Below are 24,855 nucleotides of genomic sequence, written 5' to 3'. Positions count from 1 at the left end.
GAAGCTTGAATTGAAAAGCAGTAAGAAGAGGCTTAGTAAAGACATATGCAAATTAATCTTAAGAAAAGATAAAAATAAATCTAAATCTCTTTCTTTGTTACCCTTGTTTCATAAAAAATGATAATAAACATCAACATGTTTAGTACGAGCATGAAAGATAAGATTTGCAGATAAATAAATAACACCAAGATTATCACACCAAATAGTAGTAATAGAGACTAAAGGGATCTGCAGATCTGTCAATAAATACTGAAGTCATATAACTTCAATAGTGTCATCTACTAAGGCTTTAAACTCAGCTTTGGTAGAAGAGTGGGCAACTATGCGTTGCTTGTTTGATTTCTATGAAATTGGTGTGTGACCAAAAAAAACAACGTAACCACCCGCAGATTTACGATCATCAATACTTTTGCCTAATTTGCATTAATAAAACCATGTAAAGCGAAAGAGAAACTATGAGTGATATGTAAACCATAGGATGTTGTAACCTGAAGATAACGTAGAATGTATTTAACAGTAGCCCAATGAGAATCTTTAGGAGCATGCATAAACTGACAAGCTCTATTAACAATAAAACAGATATCTGATCTCATAAAGGTGAGATATTGAAGAGCACCAATGATTTGATGAAATCATATAGGATAAAAAAATACGGAATCAAGCAACACAATAACTTTGGAGGTAAAAATAAAAGTATCAACAGGTTTGCAAGAGGTTATACCAACCCAAGTAAGGATTTTAAAAATATACTTATGTTGTCATAACATTAGACCCATACTGGTGAATTGAACCTCAATGCCTAAAAAATAATGAACGACATATAAATCATGAAGTTTGAATTCTAAGCTCAGCAACTGTATTAGGTGGTGAAAAATAGTAAAGTCGTTACCCATAAATAGAATATCATCAACATAAATTAGAAGATAAAAAAATATTAGTACCCACAAATAAGACAATAAGAAAGTGTCAACCTTAGAAGTATGAAAGCCAAGAGAAAGCAAAAAATCACTTAAACAAGTGTATCACGCTCGTGGGTCCTGATTTAAACCATATAGAAACTTATGCAAACAACACACATGAGAGGGAAGGGAAAAGTCAACAAAACCTGGAGGTTATTTTATATAGACCTTTTCAACAAGAACTCTATTGAGAAAGGCATTATGGTTATTGAGTTGATGAACCTTTCAACAATTCAAAACTGCAATGAAGAAAACTAACCTAACAATCATTTACTTAATGACATGACTGAAAGTTTAAGAGAAATCAATGCCTTCTTGCTTAGTAATACCTCTAGCAATTAATCACCCCTTATACCGCTCAATGCTGCCATCCACACGGTGCTTTGTCCTGTACACCTGTTGACTGCTAACAACATTCATTGAAGGATGAAAAGGAACCAAAGACTAGGTGTTATTAGAGCACAAGGTATTTCATCTCGTATAGTGTTAGCATCAGAGAACACAATGGGTTCATACTTGGAAGGATAGGTTACTCGACAAATAGGTGCAGTAGAGGTGGTTGCAAATACCGTTAAATGTGCAGTCTTGGGCAGTCATAAATGAAGGACCATAGGATTTAACTGGCGGCAAAATGAGATGGAGGAGAACCTGAACCTATAAGCTATTAGAAAGGATAAAAGGAGAGATCAACAATAAGTTGCAGATCGGTTAAATAACTCGACTACGGTGTTAAGTTCACAGTTGTAGAGCTTGGAGAATTTGCGTTAGAATTAGGAATTTCTACAATAAAAGACCTAGAAACATGGAACTCTAAAGGAGGAGAATCTATTTTGTAGAATGATCATTTGAAAAATAAGAAGATGATAACATAAAGGCGGGGCTGGGTTGCAGTTGGATAGTGGTAGACATGGTTAGGGGATGGGCTATCTGGTTTAGTGGTCTGTTGGTGTGGTGGATCGACAGGGTAATAAGGTAGAAATTTAAGGAAGTAATCAGGGTTGGTAAGTGTATAGGTTGTCTAGGATGTGATAAGGTGTTAGGGTGTTATGCTATCTATTCAGTTTTACAAAAGGAAACACATCTTTATGAAACTAGACATAAAGGGAGACATAAACACTTTGAAATGCTAAATGAAGACAACGATAACAAAGATGAGAGTAACTATAACTTAAGAGCACACATTAAGGTGAATGAAAATTCAACTTATGAGTATGATATGGATGTAAAAAAGAAAACAAAAACACCTAAAAGTACTCAAAAAATCATAATTAAGAGTATGATGAAACAGACACTCAAAAGGAGATTGATTTTAGAGGATAAGAGTAGATATATGATTAATAAGATATATTAACAATTTAAATGCATAATTCCAAAACTGTAATGGAGCACTACATTGTCCTATAAGGGTACGATCAATTTTGATAATATACCAATGACGATGCTTAACAGTGCCATTTTGCTAATATGTATGAGGACAAATTAACTTGTGATGAATAATAATAATCTAAAAAAATTTATTTAACTTATGATATTTACCACCCCAATTAGTTTGACAAATTTAATTTTGCATGAAAATTGATGCTCAACAAACACTTAAAAATGACGGAATATAAAAAACACATCAAATTTTACAACAAGAGGATAATACCATATATATTTTTTGTATGTGCATCAATAAAAATAACAAAGTAATGAAAACCATCAGAGAAAAACATAGGAGCAAGGCCCCAAACATTACTAAGATTAAATCAAATAACATAGTAGTTTTATGACTTGTTGGTCTCAACGACAGACATTACGAGTTGCCTAATAGACAAGCTTGAGCTTGAATAAAAGAGTGTCTAGAAGTATAAGTTATTTAATTTTTGAAAGCTAAAAAAATTTAAAACATAAGAAGTAGGAAGACTCAATCGAGGATGCCATATATCAGTAGTTGCAAAAACATAGTAAGACTAGTAAGGTTAAGGAATGAACGTGGCAGAATACTCAGATAGAACATAAAAAAAATCATTTCTCTGAACAGAAAGGAGCACTATCTTGGTGGTGAGATCTTTTACATAAAAGGCAAATGCATTAAATTTAAAATAAACATTATTATCATGAAAAGAATTTATTAATAGAAAGTAGTGGTTTGGTAATATGAGAAACATGAAGAATGTTAGATAAGATAAATACGTGTTTATGGGAATGTAACATGGTATGTCCACTATTGGATATGGAAAAGCCCTTACCATCACCGACAAACAAATGATCATTATCGAGATAGGGTGTAGATTTGGTTAAAGTTGCAAGATCAGGTATAATATGTTAGTTCACACCAATATCTAAGGACCAAATAGAAGCAAAAACATTACCAATAGCAAGATAGGCAGAAGACTATTGTCCGTTGCTGCAAAATTAAGCATATTCAGACGTTGTGTGCCTAAAGAAGAAATAGAGCTGACACTTGATGTTTTGCTTAAAAGATTGGTGAGGAGACCAATGTAAAGAACTAGAGGACCTTCTATTATGTTTCCAGTTGGTGGGAGTAGAGCCCTGAAAGCTAAGAAAATTAGACCTGTGTTAGTGGCTGTGATGGTGGCTGTTGGGACACTAGTTGCCACAAGAACCACCTCTATTACAGCTAAAGTTGGGGCCATGCTAATACTAGGCAAGATGAGCCGAAGGCAACAAAGATGACATCAGAAGCAAATATGGGTTAACAGCTATAGATTAAAGGGAGGTTTTGTGCAGAAACTCATAGGTAAAGAGATGACTATGAAAATTGGTATATGATAGCAGTTCTTTCTTGGTTGTGAGGCTGGTTACCACGTTTTTGAACTCACTGCGGAGGCCACAAAACATATAAAGGTTGAAATCTTCAAGAAAGATTAGTCGACTAGTAGCAACCAATCCATCAAATAGGGATTTTGCTTGCTGCATATATATAGCAACTAAAGTATCACCTGCCGAAGATCTTGAAAAGACTTATGGAGTTGTATAATGCGAGGATTAAAAAGAGAGATGAGAGTTTGCTTAATTGTGTGCTAAACACAATGAGAGGTCTAACAATCTGCCTCAAGATACAATACATTAATTGAAAGAAAGGAGAGTAGCACACTTAAAATAAGTTGATCATGTTTTTTCCAACGAAAAAAAGAGGGGTTGATGGTCGAAGGAGAACTAGTAGAACTATTAGAAACATGAGAAAAAGGACACAACATGGAGTCATCAACAAAGTGGAAAACATCCTAACCAAGAAGATATGATTTCATCTGCATTCGTCAATAGAGATAATTGGTGTTCTTAACCTTCAACAAAATAGAGTGTTGGACAAAGCAATTATGACTGGAGTTGCCCCCGTAATATGAAGAGGAACGATAAAAACATAAGAAGATGAACCATTGTTTTGTTCTGCAAGAGAGGGTAAAATATGAAATTAAAATATTAGAGATTTATTTCAATAAAAAGTGTGATTTGTTAGCTTACACGAAAACTAGGGACTGTATTGTGTTTTTGTCATTTTATCCTCATTTTCAAGATAATGATAGATATCTGCTTTAGAATTCGATTCTTAATCAAATTCAAAATTCAAAATTAAAAAAAAAATGAGTTTGATTGATACTCTATTTTTCACAAGCGATGAGACTTTTGCACTATAAATACAAATCTCAATGTATGCAGAAAGGGGGATCGAGAGAAAGAAGATGGAGAGAGAGACCCAGGCGAGCCAAAGAAAATTTAATTACTTGTTCTTTTTAGGAGTCAAGTGTTATAGGTGTGACATACTCATCGATAGTATTACAAACAGTTTTCTTTGTCGATGATATGCTATGCTCATCAATGGTATTACCAACAAAATAATACTGGTAATTTTTTTTTGTTTGACATGTTTTGTCTATTTGTAAATCTATTATTGGTTATATTATTGATAAAATGATCAAAAAAATATAAATCATCAACACTAAGTTTTTTATTGAACAGTAAGCTTCTATGATTCCGTTAGTAAATTTTTTTTATATAGATACAATGTATAAAAACCATCAAATAATATGTAAAGAAAATTGTTCTATTTCATGTTTTTAAACATAAAATTAATTTTTTAAAATTATAAAAATAATTTATTTAATAGTTCTAAAAAATACTAGTCTTGGTTACTTATTCGTTGAGTTAATTTATTTTAGGGTATTAGATTATGCCTGGAGCTATATCTTACATATAGCATATCCTTTGCTAGTTTGCCATGCTGACTAATTAGCACTTCAGGACCACTAAAACCAATTTTATGTTGAGTGGAGTTGTATACTCTAAAAGTCAAAACAACCAATTATCAAGGAGAAGAAATAAATTGGAAGTGCAAAATGATGAAGAAGATCAATTTTAGCACGATATTATGTGATTGCCGAAAATAAGGTCAAAAGGTTTATCACAACGGGATTTTTATTAAATCTAATATTATCTTTTAATAAATAGATATTTATATTAGTTAATTGAAAGCAATGTACGATCACGTGTTTAAAATAGTGATTAAAAAATATAAATAATAAAGATGAAGAGGACATGCTTCCTACCTTTTTCATGTTTAAAATCATTAAAATTCATTTTATATGAATATTTATGTTGCTATGACTAAATTCGACTTACCCTTTCCGTGATTTTTCCTTCCTCTTCAGACATAATCAAAGAGTACATCAAAAAACAAAACTCCACCGGTAATTTTGATAAATTAATTATCTGCTGACCTCAGACTCGATCGGAGTGGGAATATATATTTCCTTAACAACAACGTTTTAATTAAATTTAAATGGGATTTTAAGTGTGGAGGTATATTATATGAGAATCCACGTCCAAGAGACAAACCTTTATGCGTACGTATTAATAAATGTTATCTAAATTTCTTTAATTATCTCCCCCCAAAGAATCTAATGCCTTGTTGTAAAGCGCAAGTTCAGGGAGAGATAGGTTTCAGATACTTTGTGGGCTACCGCTACAGATCCTGGAGAGGTAACTGGACCTTTTTAATTCTTTTCCTCTTCTTTTTGGGCACCGATCAAGGGCATCAAAAGAGAAATCCTATAGTTTATTGGTACATTCTTGTTCTTGCTGCCTAGCTACCTCGTCATTTCAATATATATATTGAACAAAAGTACCTAAATGCGCAATGTCATTGGTCCTTAACATGGGAATGGTCAGGCAGAAAAAAGGGAGATTTCTTGCCCAAATGTGTGGGCTTGCAATGGCGCGAGACATATAGTACGATATGCCACTTTAAGATTTGAGGTTAGGATTTCCTTAAACTAAAAAAAAAAAAAAAAAAGAGAGAGGAAGGAATTGATAGTGATTGAAGTGTATGCATAATTAACCATAACTAATCTTTAAATTAAGGGAAGGGTAGAGCCCTTAGCATACATGGAATCTCTCCCTAACTAGGCATTAGCTAGGGATGGTGTTTCGTGTTGGAGGCTAGTTAAGCTGTATATTTACTATCCGATAATAATTAACTAGTTGCTCCCTAGTACTTTTTTAACACATATTGTGCATTAATTGAGAATATTATTGGATGATCACTTATTATAATTAAATAATTAATAAGTTTTATAATTCTAGAGTTTGAATCCTAAGAATTAAGAAAAAAAATACCTCCTTAACAACCAAAGCATACCCAAAGGCATTAACCAATAAAAGTATATCAAATTGTTAAGTTTATTTAATTAATCATAACCATCGAAGTTTGTTTTTTTTTTCCCTTCCCCGAAGAGAAGGGTATCTTCAAATCAACTTGCGTATCAATCGAAATCTTTACTCCAATATCTTATTTTAATAGTCAAGTTGGGAGTTGTTATTGTTAGTGCAATATTTTACCTTTCATAATTATTTCATGGTTGATCAGCCGACATTTTGTCTTGCGGCCAACTAAATTCTCTGTCACACATACAGTGCAATACACACAAAAGAAGATTACTGACAGAATAAGTTAAAAAATATATATATTTCTAAGGAGATCAGCCTCTCCCAACTTAGCAGTAATTTAGTACAAGTCTCAAAATGGATTAATATAACTGGAAATCTTTCTAAAACAAGCAGCTGTGCGTTCAACTGCCACAGTGAATCGAATATCTCTGATTTGCACTAGTCACTACAGAGACCTGCTTCTTTAAACAGCTAAGAAACTGATTCCCATGGAACCTTTTACAAACAGTTGGCATTGAGTAAAGGAAAGAAAATCACAGCTTTTTATGATCCTGATCAACTTGTTCATCAAGTCTTGATAAACTTAAATTCAAAATTAAAACTAAATATTATTTCTACACCACCTAATTGCCTATATATATATATATATGATTTTGTAGTTCAAGAAAAATTTAAAAGCGTGTGAGCCTTTGTTTTTTCCTTAAAAAAAATAAATCAAATAGACGTTATATATCTATATAATAAGTTTAGTGGAGCAAGCATTTTCTTTTTTTAAAAAATTAATTAATGAGCTCAGAGCATTTCCATTTTCTGTTGCTGCCAACTTCAGTCTCCTGAAAGCTACTAATCAAAACATAAATCTTTAAGCAAAGTGTTAATGGTGTTGTCTAATCACAGCCATGCTCTTTCCTTTTAAGTTCAAATGCATGTTCAACGAATGGTCGTAAGAAAGGTCTTTGAATTGGAGTGAATCGAGATTGTAAACTTGCCATTTATAGAAATTATTCGCATGCTTTACTTTTCTCGACTCATCATTACATTAATGGCTTCCTAAACCCTACCATGTGCACCAAGAACCCTATTTTATGTTCAAGTTGAACTTCACTTGGGGCCATTTATATCGCCTTAAATACCACACTAACTTATCAACTTCAATTCACTCATCAAATTATAACGTTTCATGTGTAGATTGCAAAATAATTCGGGGAAGCTAGCTTGAAAGCTTGGTTTCTCTTGCTTGCTTATCTTCAATATTTCTTGTTTGCCTTTGATCAATATATAACAACTTTAAGTTTTTGGTCATTGATCATGGCAGACAAGACCCGCAGCTTCATGTTAACTTTCTTCACTGTTTTCCTACTGCTCTTGCACCAACATTTCGACTTGACGGCAGCATCAAGGCCACTACACATTCACTCACCAGCTATCCCTAGATCAGGCTCGGAACCTCCTCCTACGGATGTTCATGATAGTTGGTATCGTATAAATCGTTACAAGAATCTCGAGTCAGACGCTTTCAGGCCAACGACTCCAGGCCATAGCCCTGGTGTTGGTCACGAGAATCCACCAGCTGCTCCTTGAATGCAGTGCTACATGCAAAGATATGAGGAGCTGGCTGGTGATATATGGACATGATGTTATGCATGCATGAAAAATAACAAGAATATTGAGTTGAGGTTGTTTTCATTATGGTAGGGCTAGGGTTTTGGAGTGATATATATATTATGCTTGCAAAAGAGTGCAGAAGGTAGTAAAAGGCATGCATGCTCTAGATTTTTAACAATGTACAAATGGGAAATCGATGAAGATTTTCATTGATAGAAGTTTTGAGTGTTGTTATTTTTCTAATGGAACATATATTCCATTTCCTTTCTTAATATAATTAATGATTGGATATTTTCAATTCAAGGACTATAAGAAAATTCCTCTTTTTTTTCTTTTTCTTTTTTAATTCTGACGGAATCTACTTATTATTGTTTTTCAATTGTAAGAAATGTATCTTTAAAATTTTCGATTGAACTCGATTGATATACAAATTAATTTTAAGAAATATCTTTTATATATTGTTGAAAATAAAGGGTAATATATATCTTCAGTATTTTGCTATAACCTTGTGATTTGGACAGATTACATCACGACTTAATTTCTTCTCACGTGATCAGTACGTGTTCACATAAAGAGCATCGTATGGTTAATTATGCCTTCTTTTGATAATGATGAATAAAGCCATGTGTGTGTGTGTGTGTATATAATTACAAAACACTTTCCTATCTTTTTTATAATCTTATTTTTACTCTAAAATATTAATCAAACACGTATTTTTCTAGTAGCAAAACTGGCATGTTGTTGAGACTTTAAAACTCATTTAAGAGGGAAAAGGAATGGTCGTCTGAAGAACAGCGAAGGAGGATTAGGTGAATAAGTTTGAATGGTGAATTTGCCCACCATGTATTCAGCCAACTAGGAAAGCATGGCAGCCTATCATTTTTTAACCGTGTTGGAAATCGTAGTAAATATTGTCTTTTTTAAAATAATATTTTTAATTTAAAATAATATTTTTTTTATTTTTTAATATTATTATATTAAATCAATTTAAAAATATTAAAAAATAATTTAAAAATTATTAAAAATTTTACACAATTATATCGCAAAAATAAACACAGCATTCGTATACAAAAGAAGCTCCCAGGTGAGACAACGGAAAAGGCATGATTTCGGACACGGAGCGAACAAAGAAACTAATGGTTAGAAGTTTTGTAAGAGGACAAGTGGTGAGATTATAACTGGCCATGTGGAAAAAAATAAGGTTTGTTTTTATTTATCTAACACAATAACGTGATGAAAAATTTGATGTTGTCTATAGAGTAACTAGATTGGTGGCTTTTATGATATTGCCGGCTGGCCCCAAAAGTTTTTTTTTTTTTTTTTGGAGCTCAATGCTTATGTTTTTTAAAGAAATAAGAGAATTTTAATAATTAAGCTAAATATTGATTAATTTTAAAAAAAAATAAAAACATTGAGGTAACAATAATAAATAATAAATAATTACTCCAAAGCTAGAATAATACGTGAAATCTGTTACCTAAATATAAGATATGTCTAGATTACATATTTACCATGTACTATAAGTCATGAGATCAAAATAACTTAATAGAAAAAATCAATAATAAATAAAAATAAAACAAAAAAGTTAAAAGACATATATAAATTAAGATATTTAATATTGTAACCTGAACTATTTACTTGGTTATGTTTAATAAATTTGTTTATTAAAATCAATATGTAACAAAAATCAACACATATAAAGTTCATTAAAGAAAATAAAATAAAAAATACTATGCAAGACTCCACATATCAAAACTATTATACAAAATTAAAAATATATTTTTTTTTTAAAATAAATTTAATCTATATAAAATATTTTAAAAAATAAAATACAGATAAATCATACTAACCTTCTAAGAAATTAAATACACTCAATAATTAAAAAAAATATGCCATTTAAAAAATGCTAAATAAGTCCAAAAACAAATCACAAAAAAGAGGTATTAAATAAAATATAAACTTAAAAATTATGTAAAAAAAATATAAACAAGGCATTAATTAAAAAAACTCAAAAATAAAAAAAATAAAATAATGAGATCGGCGCTATTTTGTTGCTAAGCTAGGCGAAGTGCCTGGCATATTAAGAAATGGCCCGAGCATGAGCCTTTTTTTTTTTTTAAGATAATGACACAGATGAAATTAATTTTAAAAGAAATAAACAGTGTATTGTATGGATTCCTAGATTTTAGCTGTTATAGTAACTAGAAAAATGATATACATGTATTTTCACCTATAAACCCTTTCCAACTTTTTTAACACAAAATACCTATAAAATATCTTATGAAACTTGTTAAATCAATTTATGGCCTTAAAAAACATAAAAAAAAAAAATCTTAAAATATGAAATCAACCTAAAATGAAAAATCTTCACAAGTTTAAATATATTTTTTAAGATATTTTTAAGCTTAAAACAAACCATCTAGTTTGAACTCATTTTATTATATGGAACTATTTAATACCAAAATTGATCGTTTTAGTGAATGGAATTGTTGTTAACAACAACTTTGTCTCTCTATACTAAAATCCATTAAGTCCATCTTTCTCCTCTCACAAAAAAAATAAAAAAATAAAAATGAGGAAAATGAAGTTTAGTATCAAAAATAACTTTTTAAAAATTAAAGAGACTGATCACCTAATAACCAAAAAACATGGGAGATGAAAATAAACTTTTAAAATAAATTTTAAAGTTGTTACTTATTTCATTTATTTTTTTGACATCTATTCTTTATCTTTTAATTCAACTATCTCTCTCAAAAAAAATATGCAAATGTATGCTAATTTGGGCTAAAAAAGACTAAATTATGCAAAATAAAAAAAAATTAAGAATCAAATTAAAAATTAAAAAAAAAATCAGTGTCCAATCCTAAATTATTTATAAGATAATGAACAATACTTATGCTATAGTAAAAGGAGCTCTTTTAGTATATAGTTAATTCATGGTCTTTTATTAGTAATTTCTTCGTATCTTAAAGATATATATATATATATATATAAAGAATAAAAAAATTATAAATGAAGATATTTTTATTACTTTGGATGTGTTATGAATTTTATTTTCTCTTTTTTTATATCTATCTTTTTCTTTAAAGTGGATTTTATTTTCCTACACACGCATTATACTTTAAAAATATATTTTTATTTACTTTTATTATAGTTATAATAGATATTAATCACAACAAAAATTTAAATTTTAGAAAAAATATTTTTTATCCAAAATTTCTTTTCACTATTCATGTTTTTTCCCCCAACAAAACACGTCTTTACTATTAATAGCATGGGTTTTGAATAAGAAATAAAGGTAATTAAAATAAATATTTATAAAAACCTCCAATAATTTTAAATAAGCATGAATTGGAAAGACTTATCGTGAGGTAAAGCAGTTTTGAAGTAAATTTTTGTTTAAAAAATAGAAGATATAAAGGGACATGTACCCTCTATTTCCATCCTCTATGTCTTTTTTCGTTCTTTCTTTTTCCTTTTTTTTTTTTTTTCTCAAGCTAGTAACTGCACGTTTTCCATGCCACAACTATACATCAAAAGGCAACGAATGAGATTTTGCATTTGAAAAGTGGAAATGGGAGATGGGTTGAGGGTGAGAGTTGCATCACAGAGATGATCAGACATCGTATTCAAGAATTTTTGCTAGCTCTACAACAGGGTCCTTTGAAAACATCCTTCATGCAGTTCCACAGTCACTCAATTCTCATGATACCTTATGCATGGTAGTGTCTGATAAAAAGGGTAAGAGAGCTGTTTTCTCACAAGGTGGCCCTAAGGATGCAGGGCCTGATGGGTTTGGTGGTTTTTTTCACCAGTAATTCGGGGATACAATTGGAGGTCATGTTACAGCCTCAATTCAGAACTTCTTCCACACAGGGATTATGGAACCAGAAAACAACGTTGCCAATATTGTTTTGATCCTGAAATGTCTAATCCATTATAGACCAATAAGTCTAAAGTGTACGCTTGGCATGGTGGTGTTAGTTTTCACGGTTGCTGTTTGCAAAAATAGATTAAAAAACAAAACTATAAATTGTAGGTTTTTTCTTAGCTAAGATCTCAAGAGGAGTAGTAGTGAGATTTATGTAAAATTATGGTATGTGTTAATTAACCAAACACTTTCAAAATTATTGTTGGAACAAAATATAGTTTCAACCACGCCTCAACAAACTTCCAAACATAAAAATAATTTCAAAGGCTTCTAGACTCGAACCTTGGCTTAATTAACTAATTTCCCCAGAGCAGGCTGCTTTTGTTCAAAACAGTTGTATCCAAGACAATACTGTGAATACCCAGGAAGCATTCCATCACCCACGAACAGCTAAACGGGGTCACAACTTCAATATGGCAATCAAATTGGATATGACCAAGGCTTTTGACAGAGTAGAATGGGGTTCATGGACATTCGGATACGATGAGTTATGCAGTGGTTTCCCACGGTCTGTTCCAGGGTCATGATAAACGGGGATCCTCTATCCCCTTATCCATCCATTCATCCTAGTACCCGATGCTCTTTCACACTACTTGTAATCTTTGTTGTATCAAAACAACATGGTGGAATCTAAAATCAAGTGAGTTTGTCCTTCTTTATCTAGATCATGTTTGCAGATGAAACGTTTTTATTTGGGAAAGCTTGCATGGGTGAAGCTACATGTATCATGCAAGCTTTACAGGTCTATAGCCAAGCCTCTGGGAAAGATTTAACACCTTTCCAAAAGCAGTGTTTATTTTGGAGCAAATACTCATCGGCGCAGTCCAAATGTGAATTTCTCAATTACTTGAAGGTTGGAAAAAAAGTTCCAAAGCCGGGGAGGAAAGCTGCAATGCCTTCTTACACACAATGGCTTGTTTTAGGCTTCCAAAAACCTTATGTGATGATATCAATCCAATCATTGCAAGGTTTTGGTGGGATTCTAACTACGGAAAGGATAAGCTGCATGGTGTCAGCTAGGACAGGTTGACCCCATCGAAAATTGAAGATATTAATCTCTTCATCACTGCCATGTTAGCAAAGCAAGCTTGGAGTTCTTAATAGAGGAAGATACGGTAACTTATAGTTTGTTAATCACGAACACAGCGAAACATATCTTCTGTTTTATCATTTTTATATAATGCAGGCACCAAGGTTCTCACAACTTACAATGAAGGCAGAGTTAGAGTGCTATACTGAAACCTAAACAAAGATTAAATAAAATGAGAAGAACAGGGGGTTATAGCTTCAGGAATTTGGGGGCTTGAGAACCTAGTCTCAAATTCCAAAGCAACTATTAAAATTCAAAATTTCAATAATGGTAGGAGCATTACATGGCTCCGCCTGTTCATAAGTAAGGGGAAAGCAAGATAATATAGATCAAGGAGTCACTCTATGGAGATGAGAGTGTTGTCTACCAAAGAGTGCAATTTCAATTAAGGGAGGAAAGAAGGAGCTTGAGTTCATCAACATACAGCGAACATATAATTTGTTTGAATGATCAACTAGTTAGTGGAGTCCAACTGGTTCAAGAAGCTCAAACAAAAACTAAATGCACATAGAGAGATTTTATTGCAGTGAACATATGGTTAAGGTTTCATTACATGCCACTATCAGTTGTGTGGAACGAACTCTTTGACCTCACTTTTTCACATTAGTTTCCACTTTTTCTATAGACAGCATTTTATAATCATTTTAACTCTTGGGGAAATTATACATGTCATTTGGTGTCGCCAAGCTTAGATAACAAGTAGAGGCAACCAGAGCACAGGAAGACAGAAGCTGAGAAGCAAAGTAAATCAATGGGAGAGAGTATGATTGCCGTCTTACTCTTTTCAAAGAAGCCAATCAGAAGAAGCATTACTATGACGTGGCCAAGCTTGGTTTTCAGCTCATTAACAGTTTTTACTTCTAACCATTTTGGTCGTTCCTGCCAGAAAAGGTAAAAAGGGAAGATCTCAATTAACCGGGGTGCACAGAAACAAGTCAACAACACTGTACATGGCAAACAAAATTTTTCTTATAGTTGTACTCTTAGGAAGGTCAAGTATCAAATAAGATATCATTTGGACATGACAAGCTAAAGGGTATAGTTCCCAACCAACAGGCAATATAAATATTTGTCCGCTCATCAAGAAGGCTACAATTTCCATGAAACATTAACTGCATCATATTACATGCATTGCTAAAGTATAAAAATTGCTGTTGTTTACGAGAATCAATGATACCTTCAAGGCAAATAAGCCAAATAAACTTGACCTGTTTGGTGCTTTCCCCGTTGAAACCTGCTTTGCAAGGTCAAGATTGCTAACAAAGAGTTCATACAGACCCATTCCAAAGACTAGCATCACTGTTCCCAAAAGATAGACATCTGGAATCCAATAAAACAGTCATTAGTAATTTTCTAGGGAGCTTTTCAGCAACAAAGACATCCAAAAGATGAACCCAACCCCTTCAGCAAATGCATGTATGGTGATTTGATATATATATCTAGCAATTGCAAGTAGTCTGGTGACCTACTCACCAAGCTGAAAAATAAGTATACATGAGCCAAATCCTTTATCTTAGTTTTGAGTTCTTTCACAAGTCATCAATCAATTCCAGAATTCTACCAGGGAGAAGCAAGAATTAGTTTTACTTGCCCCGCAACTACCGCATTACAAAGCATTAGATTAACCCACTGCGAAAAATGCATGATACAAGGCTTAATTTGATGGAATGCTAAAGGAACATTGGGTGCTACTTGTGGGTTCAATTACTTCAAAATAATGAAGCAAGGCATAGCCATTAATACTGAAAACTATTCCCAATCACACACCTATGGCATCGACCAGCAATATAATCACTTTGCTACGATTGACGAGGTATTGCATGAAAGCTGACCCAACATAACTGCAGCCCTGCAAATCAAAGTAAATGATGTGATGATTAATACACCGTAAGAATGTAATGATCAGTACCTTCAACCAAATTGAGAGTACTATACTTGAGCTCAAAAGAGCCGTCCTTAACAGCATGTTATTGACAATTTGAAATCACATGCAGGTAGTGTTGCTATTGCTTGCATAACTGAACTTAATGCTTACACTTGCATCAATATTTGTGGAAAAACAATGAGAATTTCAGTTTAATTTCATGAAAACTGAACTGAAAATTTAGAAATTGTAACCCAAGAAAGATTAACTTAAGAGGTTGGAGAAGCAGCACCTTTATGAAACAGAGAAATGATCCAACCATAGAGCCCAAAACCCCAAGAATCGCCAAGAACCGACATCGATAAATAACCTGCACATCATTCAAACAAAATTAATTAATGCTAATAATAACGATGATGATGGTATAAAACACACACAAACAAAGAATTGCTTAGTTATTGTTATATACCTTCTCTATGTTCTCCTCTATAGATTCGAAGTTGAGTATCTTTGATGCAATTACAGGGGATGCACGAGATGACGAGCAAGAAGATTGTGCAGCTTCTGCTGCTGCTAAATGAACATCACGAGCTCTTGAACATTTGGTCGCAGCAGGTGAGAATCTAATACCATGTCCATGTGGGCTAAACCCAGGTACCCTTTTAGAATATGGACTCAAATTACGAGTCTTGAGCACGAAAGGTGGTATTTTGATGGGTCTTGAAATCATGGGTCGGGAAGGGTTCATGGTGGATGAAAGTAGAGAGCTTTTGGCATGAATGATAGGTACACTGAATTGAAGGCACCAAGTTAACTGAGTGAAAACGATGGTGGGTACAGGGGAAGTGCATGTACTGGCTAGCAAGATTGATGGTTCACGGAAACTGGAACCACATAAATCCACTTAAAGTTTGGATTTTTTTTTCTTTTTTTTAAAAAAAAATTTAAGCCAATAAAAGTATGGAACTTGGAAGCATGTTAAGCAGTTAAACTGTACTAATCTTAGCCCAAACATTGTCTTGTTTGTGTGAAAATCTATATAAATTATAGGGGGAAACCTCAATTTAGCCTCCTAATATATTACTATTATCAATTCAGCTCCAAGTACTTTTGATTTTATCAGTTTTATCCCCAATAATAGCCAATATTAAACGATATCAACCTTTAACAACTTGTTATCGGTTAAAAGCTTTCATCTAAATTTTTTCGTACCGTCATTTAAGACATCAAAATAAATTTTAATATGTTTTAGAACATAATTTTACATTGAAATTATGTGTTGTGGCTTATTAAACTTGTATTTGCATATTGAATGGAAATAACTAAAGATCATATACAAATTGTATAGAGTTTTTTAATAACCATAAGCTATTTAAAACTCGTTTATCTACTCGGTGAAAACTGAGCTTCCAACTAAAAATATAAAAAATAATACATTTTAACTTGAAACACGGTTTGAAACGCAGCGAATCGCTTATGAACGAACAGGCACTTAGAATGAAAGGGTTGGTGTATGGAGGGGGTGAGATTGTTTATGAGATAATATTTGAAGGGGTAAATTGAGGTTTCCCTTAAACATGAATAAACTCCCAAGGAGGCAGGGTGGGGCGGCACGTGAGTTCTCAATGTTCCTATCTGACGGACTTGCCTCTCTCCGACAGTCATCAACGCTACAGGTTCTGTCTGTATCTCTCTCTCTCTCTCTCTCTCCCTCTCTCCATGTGGGCATGTTTAAATTAGGAAAAGACTGGATTTTTAGAATAGAAGTAGCGGTAATGAACTGTAAAGCCATTGATTTTTGTATTTTGCTTGATTCTTTTAACACGGACAACAACAATCGAGGACCGAAATATTCATTTAGTTTTGCCATTATTGATTGCTAGGCTGAACACACTCTCCTCTTTGTTATAACTAACCAAATCCCACAGACTATGGAGGCTGTGGCTGAAAAATCTGACCCCAACGCCTTAAAATCTCAATTGGAAAGTTGGAACCAAACTTGGACTCTCTGGATAGTGTTTAGATTGACCAAATCTTAAGAATAAATGAAGGACTTGTCAACTAAAAGTGTTAATCAAACTAACGAGTTTTTTTTTAGATTAATGTGGGTGTCCGGGCTAGCTTGTGCGCACAACAACTAATTCTACAGGCCCTGAAGTTAATGACAATGTAAGTTTCCAGTAGTCATCATATAAGCAACCAAGAATTCAAACCTGAAATAACATAGAAAGAAAACCCCCTAGTACAAAACTAACAAGCTTTCTTGACTGAATTGGATGAAAGGGTTAAAAGGCCTCAAAAGTTGCAGTGCAATAGTTTGCGGGGCTCGAAATAGAATGGAGGATTCGGCACAACTCAAAATTGAAAGTATTAAGAGCATAGTTGTAAACAATGGATCTGCCGGGGTTGGTCTCTCTATCGATTAGATTAAAGACAAAATAAAAGAAGAAAAAATTCCGTTATTTTAATGTATGTTCAAATAAAAATAAATAAAACTGCCGAACACCCTAATATTTCACAGCTGAATCAAAGGGTACAAGATGATCATTGCCCCGTACTTCGTTTTTGGAAATGATCCTGTTGTTAAGCAAGGAAACGAAAATGGGCTAAGCTTTGAAGCTGCTTTACTTTCACCACCAATTTCAACAAGCAGGCAGCTACGCTTTTTTAGTGGGAATCCACATAGGACGTCCAATAAATTAGAGAGATTGCTCTAGCTTTTCATTAAAAATAAGGAGGTGTTTAATTTGAATTGAATTGCAAGATAAGAATATATTTTCTCAAGGCAGGATGGATAAAAAGGGTGCGGTTACCTAAGCTAAAGATTCCTTGATAGAGAAGAAAAGAGGCTCTTCAGGTACACCACTACAATAGCAGTAAGATGGACATACCGTAGACACCACAAATGCTTTAAAACTAGGAAAAGAAGATACCTAACCTTCCCCACCAAAGAGAACCAAGAACCCACCTTGAAATTCTTTACCTTGCTGCCTACCTCTACTCCTGTTAAGAATTCACCTTTCTTCATAACATAAAAATTGCCTCAAAACACCGAAAAGCCGGATGTTGTCACTCCTAGAGTGCCAATTATTACTTGTCACAACCGCCGTCAATTATGAGCAAGAAACTTCTATCCACTCCCCCACCTCGAACCCATTTTCTATGGTGGTTTGCTGCTATCTTTTGTGCCATCCTCACCATGGCAATAATCATTGCCGGCATCGTCGTCTTCGTTGGTTACATGGTAATTCACCCAAGAGTTCCGGTCATCAGCGTTGTCGGTGCTTATCTCCCTCATTTCAACTACGACGAAGCAGGGGTACTTGTAACGCAAGTAAACATCCTGGTAAGGTCGAAGAATGACAACATGAAGGCCCATGCCAGGTTCTCAAATTTCAATCTTGAGCTGTTCTTTGATGGGAATAGGATAGCAGTATTGTCAACTGCGACTCCATATGAGGTGAAGAAGAATAGTTCAGTTGATTTTAACTATGAATACACCTCGGATCCAATACCATTAAATCCTGTGCAAATGAATCATGTGGATGAATCCCTTAAAAAGGATGAGGTGAGTTTTGAGTTGAAAGGGGGTGTAAGAACTCAGTGGAGAGTTGGGGTTCTTGGCTCAGTTAAGTTCTTGTGTCACTTGAATTGTCAACTACAATTTCACCCATCAAATGGAAGCTACATAACAAGACGTTGCTCCTCCAGGTCTAAGTGATTGATTTGCTCATCTTTTGGTTTTGGATTTGGATATCTGTTCTTTCTTATTTTTCCTTAATTTAATTATCATGTATTTCTTCAGGGTTTTTTTTTCTTAATCCTTTCTTTTGGCTAAGTATAGGTTTAGTGCAGGCAATCACAAGTTCCAAAAATTAATACAAAACAAACTACGGTTTTTTTCTTTCTCCTAGCAGCATAATTATTTCTACTCCTTGATACTTAACATAGCTATTAAAACTATAATTCCGGCTGAATTGTTTTCTAGCTTGGGTTTTTAAAAAAAATTAATTTTAAAACACTTTACTTTTTTAAATTGAGATATAGAGTTGGTTTGACCAATCTAATAAATCAATTTATAACCTCATCAATTCATTTAAAATTCGATTTGTTTTTTATTAAAAAAATCAAAATAATTAAAAAAATAAAACAATATCTTCTAATCTAATCAACCTCTTAAACTTGTTGATGAATCTAACCAAATTTAATTACTATGCTAATTAATTAGACTTCCTTTATGTACTGAGAAAAAAGTATTTATTCCATGAACTATAATTGCCTTCCAATGCAATATATGTTGATTTAATTGAAGTTCTAAGTCGAACTTGTATTTATCAAGCATTATATATATATATATATATATATCTTTGCTTTCTTTCCACTCTTTTGATCTTAATCTTGAGTAAACTGGTGATTAAAAAAAACTAGTTATGAACTTTTGGTTAGTGCTGAATTAAAAAGGAAAAAAGAAGAAGAAAAAGAAAGTGGAAGGGTGCAGCCACAAACTTTATATATATATATATATACACGGAGCTTTCAGCACCAACCTCTGTGCTGCGGCCGCTATTGTGTTAAGAAAAAAGTAGCCATGGGTGGAGCCTCAAAACCAGCAAAAAGCATCTACAACTATCCGCAAGCTTGTGAAAAAGAAATCCCTTTTTCAATTGATAGATCTTTTGGTGATTTCATTTTAGGAAGGTAAGTGTGCTTTTCTAGTTGCTTCCTCATGGCATCAGCTCTCCTTTAATCTGAAGCTTTGCCTCTGGTGTGCTCAAAATTCTAAGCCACCTAATTAAAATTTATAATTAACAAAACCTAAAGGAGAAAGAGATTTTATTATGCACCCCTCACGAAATATTATTTACAGCATTTTTTTTAATCTATATATGTTGTTTTTACTCTCTTTAATTAATTTTATTATTTTTTATTTTTTTATTGAAGATTAAGTTTTATAATTTATTATGGACTAGTTTTTTTAAAAGGTTATAGTCTTATGACTCATATCGTAGATTTGATGAGTTTATTCATTTGATTCGAGTTTTTTCTTCTTCTTTTTTTAATTTTATCATTTAACATTAAGATAATTAAGAATTAAGTTTAATGATTTGTTTTGATTTACTTTATAAGAGGTTATTATGATCTTTTAATTTAGGTCATAGGTTTTGCGAGTAAAGTCGGGTTGTTTTATTATTTTTTTATGTATGTTTTTTCAATTTTATTATTCAACAATAGGTTTATTAAGAATTGAAATTCATAATCTATTTTGATCTGCTTTTTATAAGATTATCTTAGTTTAATGACTCGAGTAGTGGATTTGGCTGGTTAACTCGGGTTGACTCGGGTTGATTTTTATTTTATTTTATTTTATATGAGGTTATCTTGGTATCATGACTCGTGTCATGATCTTGGTAAGTTAACTAAGTTAACTTGGGTCTTTTTTTGTTTTATTTTTTTATTAGATTTTTTTTTCAATTCATCATTTAACATTAGACTAATTGTAAATTAAGCTTCATAATTTATTTTTACTTACGTTCTATGTCGTTATCTTAGTCTCATGACTCAGATTATGGGTTTGGCTGGTTGACTTGGTTTTTTTTAATATTGAGTTATTTTATAATTGAGCTTCGTAATTATTATTTTTAATTTTATATTGGGTTATCTAGTCTCATGACTTAGGTTGTAAATTTGACAGATAAACCCATATTGATTCAATATATTGGCATCACAATATTTTTTTAAAAAGATATCGACTTGATTTTTTAATCAAATTATATTTTTACTGATTGTTTGATTTGCATTTGAAATCGCCAAGTTGACATATCATATCAAGTTCAAACCCATAAATTTGAAAAAAAACAATTACTAGAAAAATATTAACAATTCCTAAATATTTTATTTTTTATCAAAAAAATTTTATCTATAGCATTGTGCGCGAGCTAATCATCTTGTATGATTTGAGGCTGTAAGCCATCTTGAGAATTATTTAGGCAAGAAAATATAGTTCTGTAAAGTACAAATACAAACACAAGATACGGATACAACATTAACTAATAAGATGATGTAGAAATTGTTTTAAAAAAATAACATGATATTTATGGGTAAGTTAATTACACACATAACAAAATTATTTTGAAAGTAAATAAAAAATTAGCACTTAAAAATCAATATAATGAATTATGTGTGTAGAAACAAAAATTTTCTACCAATCAAATTTTGCCATATGTTATTTTTATTTTATTTTTTTATGAAAGAAAAAAATAAATTTAAAATAAATGACTTAGAAAATAAATGAGTTTTCATATATTTCTTGGCCAATGAAAGGTTGACATTTGGGATAAGGTATTCAAGATATCTTATCATAAATACAAGATCTCATCAATAAAGATCAACCACTAAAATCATGTCATGTGACATTGGAAAAATAGTTGGGAGCCCTTACAAATCTTTGTAAATAGAGGGTCTCAACTTAGAAGAAAAGAAAGAGAAGAATTCTTATAGATACAAATTTTCTTCAAAACAAGAAAGCTTTATCTTCAAACAAGGAAGCTCTCTTAAAAGTTCTTAAGCCTCCTTCATTTACACTTGAAGTATACAAAGAATGAAGCTTTGTTGGATCAAGCTTAAACACCCTATAAGAGTTCTTCAACAACACTTTGAACACAAATCAAAAGTACTCTTCAAAACATTAAATCACTAAATCTTGGTTCTTGATACACATCCAAAATCAATGTTCTTGCAAAGTATAAATCTTGGCTTGATTTCACAAATAAATTAAGTCATCATATATCAAATCCAAAGGAAGAATCAGAGGATTATCTTGTTTTTTTCAAAAAAAATACTTTAGATAGAGATTGTTCCTGGTCATATATTTAATAAAATCATATATTTGTATATGTGTGCTTGTTCAATTTCAAGTGCTCAAAATTATGTCTATAAATTTTTGGCACTCAAGGCGACTCCACTGGGAAAATCTTTACCTCTTATCTATTCCCTTTAAAAGAGAATTTTCAATAAACTCTCAGTGATAACTAAAAGGAACATGATCACCATTATCATTTTCTAAAGCAACAAGACTACTGATTCAAGTCATCAACATACCATTAAAGATTCTTCAACCTTATTATTGAAACAAAATTCATTATCGAGTTGCATGCATAAACCAAGCCGACCCTCAAGTTTACATCAAATTCAAATGTAAGAGGGGCACGAGATCTAGCTCTAAGGATGAAGCTACAAGTAACTCCACTATAAAAGTTAACAGGGCGCATGGAATTCTCTTTGGCACTTAAGGCGATTTTGACAATTCACTTATTAAGACTTTTTCGAGTCAATCACTAAGTAAGGCTTTGAGTTTTGACATTATGTTAGTGATGACGACCAAGACGACATCATTAGAGGATTGTGTGGCTAACTTGACCGTCAAGGGGCTTTCAACTTCACTCAAAGAAAAAAACCACGAGATAGCAAACTTGATGAACAAACACGACGGCATGAACGAAGGATGCCAAACCTCAACTACCAAGGCTTTGTAAGTAGATCAATTCGATGACATTAAGAATTCTATAATTGGAGCTACAAGGAATATACATGGTATTATTAATGACATCATCACCATGAATCAATTGAAAGAACTTATTAATGAAGCCATCACAAACTAAGTAGAAAGCTCAGTTCAATCCTTGTATTTTTATACGAAGTATACACCTAAAGAATTGACCCGTTAAAGATGCCTCTAAGCTATCACCATCAAAGTTTCAATAATTTGATGGCAAAGGGAATCCTAAGCAATAAATATTGCTCACTTTGTGGATACTTGCAACAATGCTAAAACTGATGGCAATCTCAAAATAAAATAGTTCATTCATTCCTTGAAAGGTAATGTCTTCGACTAGTACACTGACTTGCAATCTGCCTCGATTGATATTTAAGAGCAATTGGAGCGCGAGTTTTTTAACCACTTTTATAGCACTTGTCATGTGGTTGGTATGATTGAACTCATTAATGCACGTTAGTGGAAAGAAGAGAATGCCATCGACTCATTTATTAATGGAGAAATCTTAGCCTCAACTATAGAGATCGGCTCATCGAAACTTCTGTACTAGACATGTGTATTCAATGGATGCATCGAGGGCTACGTTATATTTTACAAGGCATCAAACCAAAGTCTTTTAAAGAATTAGCTATTCGTGTATATGACATAAAACTTAGCATTGTGGCAATGGAAAGCTCATTATTACCTATGCAAGAGCTAAAGAGAAATAAGCCTGAAGGTTGTAGATTCGAAAAGAGCACTCTAAAGATTGAAGGAAATCAGTTTTTAGAGTTAATTCGACTGTCATAAAGGTACCAACTGGAGTTAAAAGGAATGATCGTACAACACTAGTTACTTTTCAAAAAGGTGAAAGAAAAAAAAATCATCCTTGACAGAGCGATAAGAAAAGTGTATTCATTCCCCGACTTAAACATATCTAGAATGCTAAATGATCTACTTGAGGAAAATCTCATTTTTTTGTTGGAGGTAAAACGCCCTAAAGAAGCAAACCAAGTGGACAATCCAAACTATTATAAATACCATTGCTTGATTGGTCATCCTTTAAAGAAGTATTTTTTGCTGAAAGACAAGATTATGAGGCTACACGAGAAGGGGGATATTATTTTTTATTATGAAATAGTAGCCTCTAATATCACAACCATAATCAATTTAGGACAACACTAGTTATTCCCCACAACAAGTTTTGGCTCCTTTGAACCTATAAAACTTAGTGTCACTTTGCCTACAAGCTTTATTGTATCCTCGAATCAAACTCCATATATAACCCTTACACCTAAAGTTGGCAACTTAAAGCCTAACTCATCAAAAAATTATGATGATGAAGGATTGACTTTAGTTACATGTAAAATAGAAAATAAGAAGTATATGTAGATGACAAAGCAAACTATAACAAAAATCTCGATAGGTAGGAAGCTAATTATTTAGTCGATACACTAAAAGATTCGATAAAATTTATATCAGTCAAAGAGTTTCTTCCAGCTCAAAGGTTAAGAAAACTTGTTACATTGAATGAGTATATGCCAATAAATATAAGAAGGATTGAAAATAAACTTATTACTTGTTATCATGTTGATGAAAGGAAAACTCTTACTAAACCTAGCATGAAGGAAATTCATAATGACTCTTTAAACTTGTTTTACGATATATGCATAATAGAGATATCCTTTAATGATGAAGACTTATTACTTGGATCAAAACTTCATAATTGACCTTTTTTCATTAAAGGATATGTTAATGAAAATATGGTGAATCGTATCTTGATGGATGATGGCTTAGCAGTCAGTATACTACCTCTTAATACTATAAAAGAGCTTGGGATTCCTATAGTTGAACTCTTCCCAGGTAATTTGATGATTGAAGGTTTAAATCAAGGAGAGCAAAATGCCATAAAAAAGATAAGATTTGCAATAAACATAAAAGATATGGAATTTAATGTGCTTTTCTATGTTATAGATGTTAAAACTACTTACAATATGTTACTTGGACGACCATGGATACATGAAAATGGTATCGTCTCTTCAACGCTCCACCAATACTTTAAGTATTGACAAAATAGACAAGTAAGAAAGATTGTGACGAACACCGACCCCTTTGCCATAGCTTAAGCTCATTTTGTCGATGTAAAATTCTATTTCAAGAAAAAGATAGTTGTAAACTTTATTTAGAAAAACATCATATACTATT

At 32.4% G+C, this 24,855-nt stretch overlaps 2 protein-coding genes across 2 annotated transcripts; one reads left to right on the top strand and one right to left on the bottom strand.

Moving 5' to 3' along the window:
* Nucleotides 1-13,743: 13,743 nt before the first annotated feature.
* On the bottom strand, nt 13,744-16,020 carry LOC105128482 (uncharacterized). Its single transcript, XM_011030184.1, has 5 exons — nt 15,589-16,020; nt 15,412-15,489; nt 15,023-15,104; nt 14,433-14,575; nt 13,744-14,134 (listed from the first exon to the last, which is right to left on the bottom strand). Exons 1-5 carry the CDS (start codon nt 15,865-15,867, stop codon nt 13,925-13,927), a joined length of 792 nt encoding a protein of 263 aa, XP_011028486.1. The 5' UTR covers nt 15,868-16,020; the 3' UTR covers nt 13,744-13,924.
* A 2,298-nt stretch (nt 16,021-18,318) lies between these two features.
* Nucleotides 18,319-18,840, top strand: LOC105128515 (uncharacterized). The gene has a single exon (XM_011030229.1). The coding sequence runs from the start codon at nt 18,319-18,321 to the stop codon at nt 18,838-18,840; it is 522 nt and encodes a 173-aa protein (XP_011028531.1).
* The last annotated feature ends 6,015 nt before the right edge of the window (nt 18,841-24,855 follow it).

This window comes from Populus euphratica, unplaced genomic scaffold (genome assembly GCF_000495115.2).
Source record: "Populus euphratica unplaced genomic scaffold, PopEup_1.0 scaffold14.1, whole genome shotgun sequence".
Lineage (NCBI taxonomy): Eukaryota > Viridiplantae > Streptophyta > Magnoliopsida > Malpighiales > Salicaceae > Populus > Populus euphratica.
Note: the sequence above shows the minus strand (reverse complement) of the source record. Positions and strands in the feature narration are given on the sequence as shown.

Bases quoted from the DNA above. Each gene is read 5' to 3' on its own strand.
- LOC105128482 (XM_011030184.1), bottom strand. From the start codon at position 15,867: ATGAACCCTTCCCGACCCATGATTTCAAGACCCATCAAAATACCACCT. The intron at 15,490-15,588 runs GTATATAACAAT...AATGATGTGCAG, and splicing joins TAGAGGAGAACATAGAGAAG to GTTATTTATCGATGTCGGTT. The intron at 14,576-15,022 runs GTGTGTGATTGG...ATTGGATTCCAG, and splicing joins ATTGCTGGTCGATGCCATAG to ATGTCTATCTTTTGGGAACA.
- LOC105128515 (XM_011030229.1), top strand. From the start codon at position 18,319: ATGGCAATAATCATTGCCGGCATCGTCGTCTTCGTTGGTTACATGGTA.